Source organism: Balearica regulorum, chromosome 4 (assembly GCF_011004875.1).
Source record: "Balearica regulorum gibbericeps isolate bBalReg1 chromosome 4, bBalReg1.pri, whole genome shotgun sequence".
Classification (NCBI taxonomy): Eukaryota; Metazoa; Chordata; class Aves; order Gruiformes; family Gruidae; genus Balearica; species Balearica regulorum.
Window position 1 is genome coordinate 14,880,951 of NC_046187.1, and position 19,815 is coordinate 14,900,765.

Sequence of the window (19,815 nt, forward strand, 5' to 3'; positions counted from 1 at the left end):
TGAAAAGACACACTAAAAGGAAAGCGTGAAATCCTAAGCAGTTCCAGGATGAGTTTTAATCTGTTAAAGCATGTTAGACTTTTATATGCCTCTAAACTAACAGTAGAGGCTACTTTCTTATACTAGCTACAGTAATGCAGCAAAAATTGTTTTATACATCGTACAGTCAAGAATTCCCAGCTCACTGCACACATCAGTGCAGGGACCCAGCCAGGGCCCCAGCCCCCGGTACAACTTTTCCTCCATGTTCCATACATTTAGAGTTGTTACACAGTTTCATGAAAGCATGTTTTAACAAGCAAGATATACTGTACTGTACTGTATATATGAACAGCTCTTTAAGATAACTAGAATTGTACAGACCATATAAATAGTCATTATCAGCTACATTTTTGGCTGACTTTCTGCGGACCAAATAGTGCTTACTGTAAGAGTAATCAAGCTGTACCCTTTAGAGTTTTATAGATTGAGGGAGACAAGGAAAATATTCTCTCTAGCCCACAGTGTGGCTCCATCTATTCCCCTCCATTTTCCACGTCAGGAGACACAGCGAAGCACTAGTTATATAAACAAAATCATAGGCTTGTCTAAAGTGCTGGAAAGATCAAGTCCCAACAGTCAGTTTCAAGACTTATGTTATCTTTGTAAGATTCAGTTCAACTTAGGCTGAGCCTGAAAATTTCCACCCCTTTAAAGCCTTAAGAATGCAAAGTGTAAGTATTGTGGGGCAGAGACTTTCTCTTGATACGTGTTGGTATCGTAACGGCATTCAAATCCTGAGAAAGAAGTGTGGCTTTTCCCATAGTACAACTAAGGAAAACCAGTAATTCTTCTCACACACAAGAAGGATTCTGCTGCAGCTGCATTTGTGTTCCTCTTCTCCTAAGGCACTCTGCCAACCAGAATTTTTTCCATCTTTGTTTCTACTCCACCCCACCGCTAATAAATATTATCCGAGGCTGATGAGTGCAAGTTATTGATTGATGGTAGAATAAAAGGCAAGGTTATATTAAAGAAAACTTTAAATCATAAAAGTGACCAGCCATGCTTTGCTGGATTCAAGAAAGTATGATTTCTGCCTCCCTAATGAAATGCAAATAAAAAAAGAAGCATATATTCCAGGACTATCATAGATAAATACATCTATTAATAAAATAAATCATTATCTTCACAAATAAAATATCTCTGTGACTTATGAGGTCATTCTTTGCTAAAGATAAGCAACTGGAGCGCTTTTCCAGGAGATGCTCCAGGAGTCTGAGGTTATGCTTCCTGCTAAACACAGTACTGCACATGTGCTTGAGCAAGAAAAAGAGAAGATTCCCATTTAAAGTAACTTGAAAGAAATGAGCTTTAATAGCGACAGATGAAGAAAGAATGTTGTCTCCTATGCAGTTGGCTATAAAGAAATCGACTCAAATTTGGATTTTATTTTTTTTTCAGAGGTAGGAATTCGAACACAGATCTTTTAACTTTAAATCTGAACAAGTCTCCACTGAAAATCATATCATTTTGTAGAACTGTTTCCAAAGCAGCATTGCCTGTGAATCTCACATATAATTTTTAAGTGTAGGAACTTTCTTAACCAGATCATGTGTAATTACTCATTACTACAGAACTGGAATTCCTTACAGGTCAAAAAAATAATGCATTATATTTAAAAGACAGCTGTGGAAATATGTAAAAACAAAACCTGAAAGAGTTTCAAATATGCTGCACGAAAGGTGTCAAGACATATTTCAAAGCCCTTAAATAATACAGGACCTTAAGTCTGATTCTCAAAAGTGCTTGGTGCTACACTAAAGATGTATCTACACATTCTTTCTGTCCTTAACATCTTTGGGGAACCAGTTCTTCTGTATGGATGTTTAAGTAATCATGGTAGCAATTAAGACTGAGCAGAGAAAGTGCTACGGTGAAACAAACCAGTGAGCCTGTACTCTATTACTCCGTTTCAAAGAAAAACGCAAGAAACCCTGTAATGTACCATTAACAAGCTTCATGCCAAAATGGGAGGGGGGAAGAGTAAGCCCAGTCAGCTAGTGAGGGACTTGTATGACATTAGGTATGAGTGCTTATTTTTCTTAAAAATTATTTTACCCTATCTAGTATTACTTTGAATGGGCCCCATTGTGCACAGAAATATCTTTTTAAAATCCTACAAGAACATGTGCTTCGTTGATATCTTAGAAGCCGTGAGTTCAACTAGTTAATTTTATTTTATTTAGCTTAATTTTTTCCCCCAATATTTCTTCTGATGTTGAAATGGGAGATAAACAAGAATGCCCAATTTTCCTCCTCTTATCTTCCACTGTTTTCTGCACCTCTATCATATCCCTTCTTTCTCAGACTCCAAAGACTATCCTTTTCTCCACAGAGGAGTATCAATCTAGGATTTTAATATTTGACAGAGTAATCAGTGCACAAGTTGCTATTCCAGCTATTTGCATGTAATTGGGGGTTTAATACTGATGTCAGTATAATGAACAACGTTATTTTCTATTCTATCATCTCATACAATTTTGTTTTGGTTTGTTTGGATTCTAGCTGGACGCTTAGCCAAGGTTTCTCTGAGCTCTCCACAAAACTATTAGAATCTTTGTCCTGCAAATTTCAAGCTTTGGAATGTATGGCAGTAGTTCAAATTATTTCATTGAGAATTAATAATTTTGTATTTGTCACTAATTAACTTAATTTGTCATTATGCTCCCATTCAATTACTTGTTTAGATCTCTTGGGAGATCCTGACATTCTTTTCCCAACTTATTCCCGTGCAATCGAACCCACAAGCAGAGACAAAACATGGTACCTGCACTGGGAACCTGTAGCCTTGTCATGATCCTATCAGTCTCTAGCTGTCGAACTCGGCAAATAAAATAAGAGGTCAGCATGAAGACATAGAACTAGATGAAAAAAACCCAACAAAGCAACCAACAATAAACATCTAAAAAAGTGTTGGAAGTCATATCAACAGTTAGGGCACACTTAAGTTAACACACTTAAGTGTTGTACACGCTTAACACTACAGAAGGAACACTACAGTTCCTTCTTTGTTAAGGAAGATAATGCTGTGCTTTTGTAAATAAAAAAGGCTACTGAGCATCCAAAATATTTTGTAGACTGACAGAAAAAATTATGTTACATAAGGCTTGACACTACGAAGCCCAACAAAAAAACAATAACAGAAATATTTTAAGTCAGATGAACTAAAATTTCTTTCATGCATACTTTTCAGAGAATCACCCACAGAATGGCTGAGGTTGGAAGGGACCTCTGGAGGCCACCTGGTCAAACCCCCGTGCTCAAGCAGGGCCACCTAGAGCCAGTTGGCCAGGACCGTGTCCAGATGGCTTTTGACTGTCTCCAAGGATGGAGACTCCACGGCCTCTCTGGGCAACCTGTGCCAGGGCTCGGTCACCCTCATAATGAAAAAGTCTTTCCTGATGTTCAGATGCTTAAATAAACATCAGGAATGCATAATCTAAATATGATTTCATGAAAATATGGAAATAAAAAATCTGCAATGTCAAACTGAATTTGTAGACAGAGGTAATACTTTTGCAAAATTATTACGCATGTCATAATGTGTGACATAAAACTTGCTCTTCAGATTACTCAGCATACAAACAGAAATATAAATCAGCTAGAAAAGCAAAAAGTCACCATCAGATTCTGGACTGAATTATATGACTATTTGTGCTCCCTGAAGAAAAGCCACACAATCAGTAAAATTTAGCACGTCTAATAATGATATTATCTAGACACATATGCTGCCTGCAATAAGCTCTTCAGCAAGCTGGTTTTGCCAGGTTCAAGCTTCAAGAATTCTCAAGGACTATTATTTAGTCTTGTAGAAGATCTCTGAAGGCAGTTATATGAAAGAATAGCAAATCACACTATTTTTCTGTAATGTAACATATCATCTTTATGTTTATTGGTGTTTTTGGAAAAAAAAAAAGCAATCCCCTTAGAACACCGATTTCTTGCACTGATAATACCATAAAAGAGAATCAGGCCTTTAATAAAAAAAACCAAAGTTTTTCTCCTTGACCTCAGCTTTTAACTACCTGCTTGGTTTATGTATTTTTATACAGGCCTTTAGTCCCTGAAGAATGCAAAAGAACAGCTCAGTCTGCACAGGTACTGACATCTGAATGCTCAAGGCATTGTCGGAACGGGCACTGCACTCCCACAGGAAAATGCTGCTGTAATCAAGGCTGGGAAGGAGAGTTCTGCAGAACTGGTTTGTATATAGATTCATAGCAACAAGTGAAAATAGCAGTGACATGTCCTAATTTGCTCTTAATTAGCAGCTGAGAGAAATTTTCAATCTATGTCATTGATCATCAGTTCTAAGACAACATTAAAGAAAGGCTGATCTTACGAGTTGTAGGAGAACAGTAAGTCTTTAGATGAGTGCAGCAGTTAAAATATCTAATGCAATGTAAACCATCACAGAATGCAATTAATACCACAAATATGACAGACGTTATTCTTATTTTTTCACCAAGCCTGTAAAATGAAAAGAAATGTAATCAATACGTGTTTGCACATTCAGCTTCCACTGCAGTATTAGCATTGTCAGTGTCAAACAGGAGCACCTTGTCAAGAAAGATGATAAATCAAACCTGCAGGTCACTATTGCATATTTTACACTTTGCTAATTTCACGCGCATGCTTTAGTTTTGGTACATTCTTACTTTTGATCCTACAAAATAAAATGGCTCCAGTTCGTTAAAGAGATTTCTATGGACAACTTATCACAAAGCAGCTAATAATCAGAACATTATTGCAATCCATTATTAATTGCAGTGCTTTTAAGTCCTATCTTGTTGCCATAGCATATCTTTTAAAAGTCACTTGAAAAAGTGACTATGGTAAAAGTAGACGTTGGGTATGCCACCAAAGTGGTGAGATGAATGAACCTGGAGCGCCACAGCTGTGCTATCACTGTCTCACAGGGGCTGTGGTTATGTCTGAGCTGTATAACTCTGGCCTATGCAGATCTTCCAGAGCAAGCCTGGGTACTGGGAGGTGGTGTTAGCCTTCTGACCGAGTATATTTGCTCAGCAAGTTTGACCTGATGCTTGTACAAAGAGATAAGGTTAATGTAATGGCAGTAGAAGTCAAAAGAGGAAAGGAATCACAGAGTAAGACAAAGCAAGGATCACACGATGGACCAGGGATAATTCAGGTTGGAAGGGTACTCAGGAGGGCCCTGCTGAAGCAGGGTCAGCTACGAGGTCCTTATAGCCTGGAGTGGAAATTTCAGCAACCTCAGGGTTTGTAGAGATGAGCAGGAATGACTTGGTCTGGAATGAAATGAAATGAATGAAATCACTAATGATATCTCTTACTGGCAAGATTCATGAGCTGACCATCGGACAGCCATGCAACAAAAGCAGGTTGGAGAAACGGATGAGGTAATCTGGCCAAATAGCCCAACTTCAATTGTCCTCGCTCGTCTGTCAGATATTTCCTACATGTAGTGAATGAGGCCCATTCTACAGCCCTTGTCTGAGTGGAACTTAAAAGTAAAAAATGTCTCCAGTGTGACTGTAAATGGGTCTGGAATAATCTGTTTTGTTTAAAAAATTACAGCTCTATGATAGATAATTTGATAGATGATACAAGATACAAGAAAGCTAGAGAAAATATGCAGACTAAGGATCTTTCTTCCCTGTATCTCACACAGCACTTAACAGAGATGTTCTAAGCCACTATTGTAATTTAAATAAGAAAAATTACCTTACAAGACATAATTTTCTTCCCAGGGTAATTAAGAAACTCATGAATAAAATAAAGCAACCTGGTTTCATGTAGTGTACTATAAATATCTGTAAAACAATATTATAGCTTTCTTGTAATAGATAACGTGAAACAACAAAATGTCTGCAAAAGGAAAAATACATTATATTTATCACAGTGCTGTGACTCTACCCCAGAAGAAAATACATCCGCAACTAGTTATTGATTGCTAGTTTTGCTAACACTGGCTGCATATTAAAATAGCATTTATATTTGAAAAATGTAAGCAAGCTGATTAACCTAGAACTCTATAGGTAAATTGTCAGGCATCTGCTAAAGAGAAAGGGAAAAATTTTGAAACTTAACTAACTGATAAAAGCTGTAGAAAAAAATACGCTGGTTCTTTTTTTTCTAAAGGCAATTAAATTTTGTTCCAAGCGTAAGTGATTCAAGAGCCAAAGGAGTGCTTCTCTGTGGTCAATTGTAATCTGCTCTGCTAAGGAAAGCGTGTAGTGCAGAACTCTGCATGTACAAAGGAGTGTACCTGAGATTCAGAACTTGCTATCTGGGAGATGGCCAGGTGCTCAAATGTCTCACCAACTTCAGGACTTTCTTGGGTTGCCAGCGTAAGAAATGGGATGAGGCAGAGCACCACCGTTTAAGGATCTAGAGGTGCTGAGTGTCTTGTTTTCAAATGTAAGACATTTGGAGCCTACAGTCTTTTGAGATGGTTCTTCTATGCACTCCAAAATCAAGCACGAATATGGGAATTGGACATTTTCAAAAATCTGCTATTTGAGTTTCAGTCTGTCTTAGGTGACATCCTATCAGACATACAAAATTACTTCCTCCACCTAATACTCTAAAACTAAAAAATATGGTTTCAAAACTTCTAATATTTCATCCTTTCTATTTTGTTTTTTAAATTATCATTTTTTAATTTATAAGTGGTATACATGTGGTATAACATATGGTATAATGTTATATATTTTAATTTATCGTTACAAGTTTAGAGAAGCTTTGAATGAATGCGTACTGCGTCTTTTTGGTTTGTGATGTTCTAAACAAATTGGAAAATCGCTGTTTTTTTACCCACAGCAAAATGTGATCCAGCCTGTCGACATGGAGGTGTCTGTGTAAGGCCTAATAAATGCTTATGTAAAAAAGGCTATCTCGGCCCCCAGTGTGAACAAGTGGATAGAAACATCCGAAGAGTGACAAGGGCAGGTATTCTTGATCAGATCCTAGACATGACATCCTATTTGCTGGATCTAACCAGCTATATTGTATAGTTTCTGGGACTATTTGGAAACTTCACTTTCAACGGGCATTTGTTTTGAATCCTGTCATTTTTAAAAGACTGTTATCCTGCAACAAATACCGGTGATTTACTTTATTAATTTAAGTACAATATCCACGAATGTGCAGATAAACTCTTTGTATGTGCGTAAACATATCTGTACGTCTCCACAGACGTGCCGATATCCAATACGTGCACACATACACATGCACGCACTATCACAAATACGGTTTTACAGCTAGTGGAATTTTTTTTTATATTTATTTCTTCATGAGAAATAGTTTACAAAGTAATTCCACTGTAAACCACATTTTCATCAAAGGACTTTCGTGATGTCTAAATGGATTCTTTGACATCCCAGAAACCTCACGTCTGTACCTATCTGGTTCTAGCAATAAGAGAGCAGTTTTCAAACACCGCTGTATAAACTGCTGGACTTAATAAAATCCAGTTGTAACAGTTTCTAAGGTGAACGGAACTACATCATGAGACAATATTTCAGAACTCCTTAATGCATTCCTATCTAGGCAATTCATTGTAAGACTGTAACCTTCACCTTCATCAATGTAACTCTATTACAGAATGTTACGCATTTCTTTATCTAGCATAGATGCAAAAATCTGGTTATCGCAGCTTAATATCAAGATTGTTTCAAGTGTTTAATAATTAAATTATATTCGCATATTTCAAAACCAGTCATCCTAGAAGGTCTGCTTTTTATCATATATTTTATTTAACGATGGGCACTGGGTTCATGTTACATATTTATATTATTTTATTTTATTTTTATAATATAGACATCACCTAGATGAGACAGCTTTACCATGTCCTGTAAAATACTAAAGTTACATTTTTCACCAACTTAATTGGAAAGACGGGGAAAGAGAGAGCAAACACACTCTTTAATGTGTTGTGGATCTAATCTAGAAATGTATCCTTGTGTCAACTTGTATTCATTTACGACGGATGAAAAAAACAACCGCCAACCAATCATAATAAAATTCCAGCATATGTTAAAAGTGTTCATAAAGGGATTTTCACTGTAACAGGACGAGCCAGACTATACACAAGTAGACTGCTGCCGATTTCACACTGAACGGAACGTCCCTGGACGAGCGCTCACATGAGCACGTGTTGGCTGTGTAAGATGTCACTTGTACGAAACGTATAACTATTCTCGCCAAACGCGGTTCTAAATGTACATGTTCCTTGAAGAGCTAACATAAAATTGAGTCTTTGCAAATGTATCAATAAATATGGTGTACATGCTATAGTCAGGTTTTCTAAAGTATTAATAGTCCCATCAGATGTATCTTCAGAACTGGTGCCCCCTTATCTCCAGCTCTAGGGCATTATCAGCAGTTTCTTTGCTCACTACTTACCGACTATCAGATTTCCTTTGCACTACCTGGGTCTTATAGAATCCTGCCCATGAAAAGCAAGCAGAGTAGCCACGGCATGCACATCCTATGGTTCTTATAAGCAGCCGCTCATGCGTCAACAATTTACAACAGTTTAGGCAATAAGATCTGAAAGACTTTTGCCATATTACTCTCCAATAGCAAAATTACCTCTCCGGGGCAGTGACATGCAAAGAATTTTCCTTTATAGAAAGTTGTCGGTCTTCATTTATTAAGTATTAAATCTGAAAGTACAGCCTGATACTTGCATTTCTCTGTCCTACGCATTCCAGCTCAGAGGAACAGAAAATTACATTTGCCTTCCATATATGTTTGCCTGGGTTTCGAGTGACCTCATGCCAAATGGAAATTGGTTGAGAAATCTTGGTTAAGTGCTCAGCGAACAATGGTCTGCATTAAAAAGTGCATGCATAATTTTGCACAATGTAGATTCAACTGACAGTCCATTGAAAGACGTCTCGGGATTAAATGAGCATGAAGACCAAATTGCCCTCTCACCCCAGAAAAGGGTGGTCCCTTATAGTCACACGAACACTTCATTGGCTAAGCAGTGTGACCAATCTTAAAATGAACCCTGCGGTAGCATCTGTAGGTTAATAGCAGCTCTTTGTCTCCGCTGCTTTCTGCCTTTAGTCTTTTCTCTGAATTCCATCACAAAAAAAGTTTTACAATTAAAAAATGTCCTGACAACCATTTTTGTAAATTGACCTTAGCATCTAATCTTTCCTTATTCAACGTGGGTGACAAAAATGTGAACTTCTCATGAATGAGCCAGCTGTCTAAATCTGTCAAATAGTGCAGTTTTATTACACTCTTCATAATCGGCAAACCAAGAAAGTCGCTGAAGTGTTTTAGCAACATTTAAATATCCGACAGAGATAACATCTTTAACACTTTCTTTAATGAAATATATTTAAAAATAAACCCAACTTTAACCCCACTCTGATGCATTATTTTCAACAACCAGCTGGGGAGATGTGAGAGTTCTTTTCTCATTGCTTAGTTCCTGGAGACTTAAAAAATACCACAGATGGTACCTAAATTGAAGATCCCCAGTAATATTTATGCCATAGTCATGTAGAGAAGGGATAACAATGATCTTAGAGTTTTGACCTTAATAATGAAGACAATTTAGTTTACTAGTGAAAATAAAACTCTAGTAAAAGCTAAGAATTAAATCCAGGCCTCATTCGAATCGATGGCAAAAACCTCACATCGGCTGTGCTGCACCCAGAAAATTGCTTTCAAAATTTAAGCAAAATACTTCAGTTTAGTTTATTTAAAAAAAAAAAAACAAACCTGTTTGAGTCATTCTATCAAAATTTCAAAACTAAGAAGTACTCTAAGTGAAGATTAGAGGGAGAGGGGAGATAGTTTGTGGAAAGTGTTTTGCTTCATTTTTAAATCATCTTTTATATAATGTGAAAGCAAGCATCTGCGTTAAGCCCACATGGATACATAGGAAGTCCCAGTGGAATAGAAGTATTCTAAAAAAAAAAAAAAAAAAGACACAAAAAATCCTAGCTCTTATTTATCAAAAGAAATTATACTATTAAAAAGAGTGAGTAAACCCCAGGCCTAGCCACCCAAGATGCTAATATAAAAAGGGCAACTGCAGTAATTGCCCTGAGAATTGGCATACAAAAAAAAAGGGGGGGGGTCTGTAGAAAGCTTGTTGCCAGTTAGGTCATTCTGCAGCCATTCTCACACAACCTCCGAGAGTGTCCCAGAATAAAACTGAGCTTATAAATGAAACTAGATAAATGAGGCAATTAGATAAGGGCCTCCAGAAGGGATTTTATGTATGTGCTCAAGTTGTCTCTGTCTGTCTCTCTCTCCCCTAATCTTTTATTCCATTCATTTCTTCCTTTATTCGGAGATACTGCCTCTCTGTTCCCAACACATTGTACATTTCAAGCATTCTTTGAGGCTGTCTACTGTTAAAAGAGAACAAACATACCTGTTGCAAGAAACATAACTCTATTCCTGATGTCTGCTAGTTTTCAACCCTCATTTTATTCTTTTGGGACAGGAAACTTCCCTTTTCTTTTTAAATGCCACTGATCAGAAAGAAGGCGTATTATTGGAATATAAGGAGAAACGTCTTTACTCCATAGATAAGTAGGGAGACAAAAACATGTTATGTAAAATGAGCTCCAAATTATTTCACTCCATTTCAGAAAAACACTAAACTCATTTTTCTAATGTGTTCAGTAAGAAATATGAACTCAAACCCTCCCCCTCAAGGAAATAAATTTCTTCCTTTAACAGTCAGGGACACAGATGCAAACCCTTTGTACCTTTAAATCCTCACAGGTTATTCTATTTCATGCAAACAAAGCATAAGTTCTGTATAAATAAGAGTATAAATTCTATATTGCCAACATGACACCTCTGTTTATCTCCCTCCTTTCATTCGCTTCTCCACATTTTGGCTTTGCAATTCCTTCCTTTCTAGAACCACAGCAAACACCGATAATCCCTGGTTGCTGCCAGTGATACTTTTTATTTTTGAAACTGCCTAATAGCCCGGTGCATCATAGAGGCTTCCCAGCAGGCTGAGGTTTTTATCTGTTGATCATTCTACACAACTTTGTTATTTAATAGTGACTTCAAAAACTGTATCTTAGCTGGGCATTTACAGTTCAGGAGTAGCAGGCTCAAGCAGCTCAGCCACAGAGAGACTGAAGCTGGAGGAAGGGAGAAAGCACTCGGTCACTCTGCAGTCACTGTGCTTATCACAAAGTTACCAGATTCCAGCCAATAATCAGGTGCCTCAAGTAAAAAGCAGAATGATATTCCTGGGACGATGAAATGTTGCTTTTCAGTATACACTTTCTCTAATTTGGGGTTAGACATGAGGATATTTTCATGTACAAATATGAAAAAAAACCCCAACCACTAATTCTGAAAACACAAACAAGTAATTTTTCACAGGTGTAAAGTCCCATTAAGGTAAAAATAAATATTCGTACTTGTAATTCTACTTCTAGCCATGAAATTGGCATTTATTAGATTGGGTCTACATGAAAAAATCAACTCCAAGGACATCCTGCTCTGCTTATTTTTCCTTAATTACGTAAATCCTTTAAAAGACATTAATGCTTTTTATTTTACTGTCCTTTAGTTTAACTCTGTATCAGTTTAATTAGGAATGATACCATTTTGATCTTCTGTCCAACTTAAAAGGTGATCTTTGTCTCAGAAAAAACAGAAGGTAGCATGAATAAATAAAAACTATTTTTTCCTATTTTGCCATTAAAAAATGACCAATATTTTATTTTTGTCATTTAAAGAAAATTAACTAAGAGTCTCAACAAAAAGGCAACCAAGCCTTTAAATTTATTCTAATCCAAATTTGCAGAAAATACGTACCAAATAATCTGGGTTCTGGCTACAGAAAACTGATAAATATTGCCATAAGTAGTTTCAGTGCAAAATATTGTAGAAACATTGAAAAAAGTTAAGACTGTTTTGCTAAAATGTTCGTGTTTTCAACAGCAGAGCAATTCAGTGAAATAAGACACATGTACTTCTTAGGATATAGGTGTGAAACAGCAGAAGCCACCTGAAAGCTTAGCACGGGATTACTTTAATCTTTGAGGGCCTGACTCAAAGTTCATTGATGTCCACTGAAAATCCCCTATTGACTTCACTAGTTATAGGATTAAGTCCTTAAAAGATATCCACTTAGCTGGCAGAAGATCTTAACTTCAGACATCAGTGCCCACATGACCTCTCCGTGTCTGCATCTGCAGTCATTAGACGCACCAAGGTTTGCTGGAATAAAACTGCAGATTCAGCCCTGCGTAAAGGCGTACGGAGCAATCCTACTTAAAGCTGTACGGAGCACATCCAGTCCTCTTGGGTTTCCTTATAGGCATTGCCAGCAGTTACACAAGGCGTCTATTAAATCTGACAGACTTCTTGATACTTCTTTAAAAACATTAAGCAATCGGCTCGCGTTTTTTCTCTTTCACACACGTATATGCTTATTTCAAATATGTAAGCGTATGCAGCTAAGCAGGAAAGTAATTAAAATACCAAGTCAGTGGCCCCATTTTATGAAATAGCCATAGTAAGACGGGGCCCTGAGTTGTCCCCACAGATGCTCACAAACATCCACGGAAGAGTGCCCTCGACTGTTTTGAGCCCAGTATCACAAAGGCTGAATTCAGCAGCGTTAGGCACATTTTCAAACCTTTCTTTCTGGATTTTATAGGGATGGTGTCATATTTCAATCGAGACTATATACAAATCATAAAATGTTGTTGTCACCCTTACTAATAAGGCTAGTGAGACTGAAGGCGATGAGAGTCCTCAGTAGTGAAATGACAGGCGTAAGCGATTACGGGGTGGGAGATGAGCAGGCATTCTAGAGACGCGTGCTAGGCAAAGGGACAGCCGCTTGCCTTCGCACTCATTGATTTCCATTACGACTCTGCACACAGAATTTATTGTGCTATAAAATGCACAACACCCAAACAATCTTAGCACAGCAATTAATTCTGCGTAGACTGACACTGGGCAGACTGACTAATCAGTATTACTAATGCCTTATCTGGGAAAAGAGAAACATTATTTTATAGCACTGTGCAAGTGATTCAACAGACACGTCAACCTTTTTCCTTCAGCTCACTCATGAGTTATTAATAATTACTAATTTGGTCTACATATTAGCAAAAGATTATCATGTCGTCCCATAACCCAAAGAAAAGGTTTCCATAGGACATTTTTCTTCACGTTACACTATACAGTTTGATTTGAAAGCCAAGTGACACGCTTGCTTACCAGAGCTCTCAGTACTGAAATATATCATTGTAGTGATCATCTTATGCTATAGGAATCCACAAAAAAATTATATTGTTATATAAATTTAATGTGTCTTTACCTATTGTCTACTGTAAACACATTGACTCCCACAATCAAAAACGTCAGAAGTCATTGCTAAGAATGTGCACAAATGGCAAGCTGCACTATTGGAGAAGAGTTTTATTTCTACTGATGAAAAAAACAACTTTCCAGCTGTTGTAAGTGATCAGTAGGGTCCCACGTATCATATAGTTAAGTTCCTTTTACAGTCTATGAGAGTTTCCAATTTGTTTTCATTTTGCAATGAAAACAGAAGTGAAAAAATATTTAAATGAAAAATTGCTTAAATTCCCAGGAAATTTCAGAAAGAAGGTGCCAGCTAAAGCATGTGAATATATGCAGTGGCTGTGTGCACAATATTCTTGGGTGGAAAGAAGGCAGAGAGGGGCAGCTGTTTTGTTGTTGTTGTTTTTTTATTGTAGGATGCATTTTGCTGTAGGACAAAAAGGTGGTTTGCATCACAAGGCAGTAACAAACAAATCCCATTTTCTGAATGTTCCTAGGAGGAGCGGCTAAAAGGAAAACGTTCTAGGCAGAGTCAAAAGTGGTGTGCAGAATGAACTTAATTCATATCAAGATATACTGAGACCAGAAACCATCTGGTATTAAGTGACCAGATCTATCTTGTAGTGATCTCCACGAATACCAGAAGCAGTAACCCTACGCTGTGAATTATCCCGAAATGCTATGAGCTGTCCCCCACAAAATATACTGCAGAATTAAAACTTCAGTTCACTTTCGAGAACAATTAGATGGTAAGGGGAGCCAAGCAGAAAAGGAAAAGGAAATAACAAAATTCTGTCACTTGAGAACATTACGGTTGTGATATTCCTCTCTTCAATTAGTTTTATTTTATAGTAGCTGTCAGGTACTGTATGTACATTTGAAATGTGGGAAAATAGATTAGAAAATATCATGCAAACTATGTTTAAGTATCTTCTATAAACTGTATTATAGTACTCAGCATATACATGCACCAATCTAGCAGAGCACTGGAGCACACAAGTAATTTTAAACATATGAGTCTCACTGAAGTCATGTGCTTAATGTTATTAATATAATTAAGTGCTTTCTTGGTTTGAGACCTTACAAGCCTTTGCAAGTCTACCTACGTAGACTACATATGCTATATCTGTATTTCTTTCTAGGGAGACAGCATGGCTGAAGTTCACAGCAACAGAATTCAGTTACTGTCTGTCACAAATTCTGAATATTTCCAAATAACCTGAAATAATTGCATCTTTGTGCCTCCACTTTCCACCTGAAAATTAGTGAAATCAGTCCTTGTAAAGCGCTTTGAGCTCTTCAAATGAAAAGTGCTATAAAAAGTACAAATTATTATTATATTATTGAACACCATGTATGTATACACACTATTATGTAATATATAATATATGTATAATGCATATAAATTCTAACAAATGTATTTGTGTAATATCTGAGAAATGGAACAGTTGTATCTGGAAGTGATAAATGCATAGAGTTGGATTTATTGTTAATCTGTGGATTTAATGATTTTTTTTTAGACAAAAGGATGTTTAAGTGTATAATTGCTTTTCTTAATTTAATATATTTATGTAAATGCATGCCTGAAGTTCTGGATAGATAGCTATTCTGTGTCCCTTAAGCTAATAAAATATATTAAACTTTATCTTACTATATAAGGTACACCTGCTGCTTTAAATTTTTTTGTTTTTAATATTTTTGTTATGACTAAATGCATAATTTAAAATTCATGAAATTTTAATTTTAGTCAGCCCTTTGATCTTTGCAGTAAAAGCCAAACGCCAGCATTTTATATATTCTTTGAAATGTACACTAGTTTTATTTATATAAATTCTAAGATGCTTTCATAAAATGTGACTGAACACTGCTATTATTTTTGGAATGGGAAGTTTGGAATGGGGTTTCCTGTTTGCTTCTGGATAAATGAGAGTGAAAATTAAGACCTCCTTATTGCAAAGAGATACCTGTTAAGTTGCAAGCAGTACGTGAACGTACACACAGCTTGAACAAGGGGATTTCATGTACAGGCTTTTCAAGTATAGATACTTTGGAGAAGTAGCTCAGTAAGGATGGGAGAAACATTAGGGGTCAGTTCTTTGTTCTGTTTATTTAATATCTTCAGAGAGGCATGTCATCAAATCAACGTGTGTTAAAGTCAGATGTACCATTTCCAGTGATTTAAATAAGGGCCATAAACAATGGATGCAGTGTGGAATTCTTTCCATTTCTCCCCGTCTTAAGTAACAGGTTCTGTTCCATTGAAATCAACACCCAAGCATATATGTGGGAGCAGAGCCAACTCGATATATCAAGTCAGTATATTTTTTTGATACAAAAGAACATTTAATCATGACACTTAAATGCAAATTACTCTTGCAGCTTACATCTGTGAGAGTAAAAACCAGTTTGGACAGGGAGCACTAAAGAGCCAAGGGCTTCTTCACACACTAAGTTTACCTTAGTGGTTTTGAAATGCTGTTGAGTTTGTCTTACACATTTAACTTACCTAAAGTGTTCAGCCCATCCTGCGTTTATTTTTTAGACTAAAGAATGAAGCATTACCGACACTACGATATTGATGCTATCTCTACATTTCAGATCTAAGCCAAAATAATCCTGAAATTTTCATGAAATTGTTTTTCCATTTTTCAGCTAGTTATACCATTAGTGATATGGGCTGGTGGCCAGCCAGAGAACTAGGATCCAAGGAAAATTTGAACTTCACCCAAATTTGAGGATATTTGAAAACTGTATTTTACTTCAGCTTTTCAATGAATAAATATAGCAGTTGCAGCAATGCTCTTTTAAATATATTTTCTTAAAAAATTTCTTCATTTGAAGAAAGGCTCAGAATAAGAAAACAGCTGAAAAACAGCAAATAGAATGAAGAAATCAGTGAGCATTATTTAGATTTTTTAGCGGGACTATAGTAAAAGAATTCTGTGAGGTATAGTACATAATTACAATAAATACAGTGCAGCATGTAGTTCTGGTGACATCATGAGTCATTGAGTTTGTTCTTGTAATTTATTAAGACATTATGAAACCCCACTGACATATTTATAAGCCTTGGAATTAACAGCTACCTTTCATTTCTTTCACAACACATAAGACGTGAATTTTACTTAAAGAATTATATACACTCAGCTGTGCACAGCACAACTGTAACTCTATCTAGAGCTTCCGATGGCACCCTAAACCTGAGGGGCCAAATTCTGCTCTGCCTTTACATGAATCAAAGGAGGCATCTCTGGCCTCATGAACAAGGCTTGTGTGGTTTGTCAAAGGAAATTCAAAGCCTAAATGCACAATTCTGGAGCATTTAATTTTAGTATTATAGTTACTAATAATATCTTTGCTTCAGTATTTAATCACCATTCCCAAAATACATACTTTGAATAAGCTTCTGTCCTTTTATTGCCTTCTCTTTACTTCCATGTATAGCTCTATTCTTTAAGTCTTTTGTTCTTTACTTGATTTCTTATAGAGATGCTGCTTCACCATTCTCTTGCACTAAATTTACTACATGTTTACAAGTTTTTAAAAAGATTGATTATGGTACAAGTGCTTTTTTTTTCTAAGTTATTTTAGCAAAAGCACTAAGTAAGAGATCGAACCCTGGTTTAACTCTAAATTAAGAATGCACCACAAGTAAGTAGGGAAGAATCTTGAAAATGCCAAAGAATCATTTCGGTCTATGTGGTTGCATTTATTTATTTTGGGGGAAGGGTTGGTTTGAGTCATATTTGATGACATGTCTACAGATGACATACATCTCTGGCAGAATTGGGCGAAGTGGGACATAGCTTTGGTTTCGAAAAACCTCACTGAACAGTGGCGTTCTTGTTTGCTTGGTTGGGGGTGGTTTCTGGTTTTTTTTAAAGGGGTTTTTTTTTTGAGTTTTTTTGTCTTTCAAAGCTAGAACTACACCTGGATTTTGCCTGAATTCCAAAATTTTGGGCTGAAACAGTTGAATGCATGGCTCTTACATTGCTTCAACATTCAATACTTAAAATTTATCATTTAATACTTAGGCTATTTGCCAATATTGCAGCCTTCAACTGCTGCTTATCTTACATTAGTACAAACTCACTGATATCAGTGTTGTCAGGAGGTGAATCTGGTTATGTTAAGTAGTTGCTTCTCTCCTTCTCACTCATTTTATATCACTCTAAATACATTGCACTCAGAAGAGTGTGTCATACCGTTCCACAATGAAACCAACGTCATCATACTAACAGAGTTTGCTCCAGTTACACACACAGTTCTACACATTTCACCTTTCCCTATGTACATTTGATTTCTCAGAGATGGATTAACTGAGGTAGGGAATGTGGTATTTGTATGCCACTCCTCCATTAGATCAAGCAGTATGTTCTCCCTTCAATATTAGAAAACTGAAATTCGGTGATATATATGCAAGCTACTTCCACTTCAGGGAAGGGGAACACGTGAATCAAAGGGCTGCATTTGGTTTAGGAGATTTATAAAGAAAAGATCCAAACTCTACAAACTCTTATGCAGTGGAATTAGTGCTTTCCTGGTCAGATGAATAAAACAGGTGCAGATACAGCTTTCGGGTCTTTAAACTACACCAGCCCAAATAAATTACAGCTATGGAGCATGTTTAGCAATTTGAAGCAAACATTAGAAATGCAATGCCCATGGTGCAGATAAAGTGCTTATGAAAAAGGTGGACGCAACATCTGTACTGGCATGGAACGCCTGTTCTAAAGTAATAGCTGCAAAATGCCTTCTATAAAGCATAAGATTGTTAGTACAGCTGCAGCTTTTAATAGCTATTGAATTTCTTGATCAGGGAGACAGATCCAGAGCAAGGGAAATGGACAAGTGAAACTATAAACTGCTATTTTACACCTATGAATGTAATATCAAATAAATGTGGTCAAACCTACTTTTATTTTTTTAAGAAATTCATCCCTAGAGAACCTCGTGCTAGATCTTACCTAGCAAGCCATCAGAAGGCACTTATGTCAGTCTAACCCTGAGGTTTCCAAGACGTATAACTGCACAGTCTACATATATCTGCTGCTTATTAGATCTGTAACACAAACCTGCAGCTATGCACACATGCATAATACCTCATGCATCATTTGCGCACTTCTTCAAAGCTATTTGATTCTAGATCAACGCGAACAAGGAATGCAAAGGTACACGATAGATTAGATAGTTTTCAAGATGGTTATGCAAGAGAAAAATTATAGTGAAGTGATAGAGTTGCAGAGACTTGAATATAGGCAACAGGATGGAACCAGTAAACTCATTACCGTGCTAGCTTATTAAAATGATTTCAAAGAATACAGCTGTCTGACATTTTCTGGGTTTTCTTATTTAAATACCTTAGTAGTAAGATGAATTCGAGTCTAAGTGGCCCCCTGTGAATTACTAGATTCATATTTACTTTGCATTTATAATTACAGCTTTTTGTTTATGATGGAACTTCTGTAGAATTAGCAGATTTTCAGTATGCAGATAAACTGTCATTTTAATATATTCTAAACTTATTATTGTCTTGCAAATTCTTCACTTCCTTTATTAGCCTAGAAATAAAATACATCACATAACACTCAGGTATATGCTGAGACTGCAGATTGACCTGGTACGGAATTCACCTGAAATTACCCCAGATGGCACACTCTTACGATCTTACTTTTTATGTCTGTGATACACAGATTGGACCGGATTTTGTTTAGGATCACTTTTTCTTCCAAGAAGATAGCAGGTTTCAAACTATGTGCTGTTGATGTCTACCCAAAGTGTGTCCCAGGCACGTAAACCCTTCTGAGTCCCAAACAACAATCCCATCTACCCAGTTTCCAGTACTACTTAAATTTCCTGGCACCTGAACTCACTATGTACTTTTTAATCTGGCTAGAAATTTTTCTGGCTGGCATACATCCTCAGAAGTACCCGAACAATACGGAGATAGATGTTTATCTCCTTCTAAAAGCAATCCAGGTAAGACATACAACTGCCAAAGCTTGCTCGAGACCTTGGAGAATCCTGAAAAGTTAGTCATAGTCAGCACCTCAATTAACTTCATGGGTGGTGGTGCCAGTTTAATGATAAGAACACTACTACAATTCAGAAAGAGGTAGATCTAATTCTTCTGGTTACTTCCCAAGAAGCTCCTTTGACTGCAGTCCTTCTGTTTGAATCCAAGCTACGATTCAGCCAGAAATGATAAAAATCAGTGGGTCAGAAGAAGAGAGAGAAGAGCGGAGTCAGAATCTTCTGGCCTAGAAAGCTTATTTGAAAGTGGAAAGAGCCACTAAATTAGTTCTGCTTAACAATTTAGTTATAGGCACTCCAGGAAGCAGGACCCAGTGCTTCAGTTCTTCCTCCCTCCCGGTGAGTCAAACTCCCTTTTCTGCCTCTGTGCTCTGCTTTTCCGACTGATCCCTTTTCAACAGGCAGCACTGAGAATGCCTCTTCTTCTGCACTTCT

The 19,815-nt window shown here is 36.8% G+C and overlaps 1 protein-coding gene and 1 long non-coding RNA gene across 3 annotated transcripts in view; one reads left to right on the plus strand and one right to left on the minus strand.

Annotated features, from left to right (window-relative positions):
- Positions 1–11,684, plus strand: part of HHIP (hedgehog interacting protein) — a 78,155-nt gene extending 66,471 nt beyond the window's left edge. Inside the window, exons 12-14 of one of the 2 annotated variants that reach the window (XM_075751218.1) lie at positions 4,095–4,243; positions 6,847–6,975; positions 7,846–11,684. In XM_075751218.1, coding sequence (XP_075607333.1) covers positions 4,095–4,243; positions 6,847–6,975; positions 7,846–7,856 — 289 coding nt within the window. In that variant the 3' untranslated portion in view covers positions 7,857–11,684. Of the gene's footprint in view, positions 1–4,094; positions 4,244–6,846; positions 7,741–7,845 lie in introns of those variants that run through there. The other variant, XM_075751217.1, reaches the window with a different exon arrangement.
- LOC142601672 (uncharacterized) overlaps positions 1–19,815 on the minus strand; it is a 264,842-nt gene that overhangs the window by 238,269 nt on the left and 6,758 nt on the right. The window lies entirely within an intron of this gene.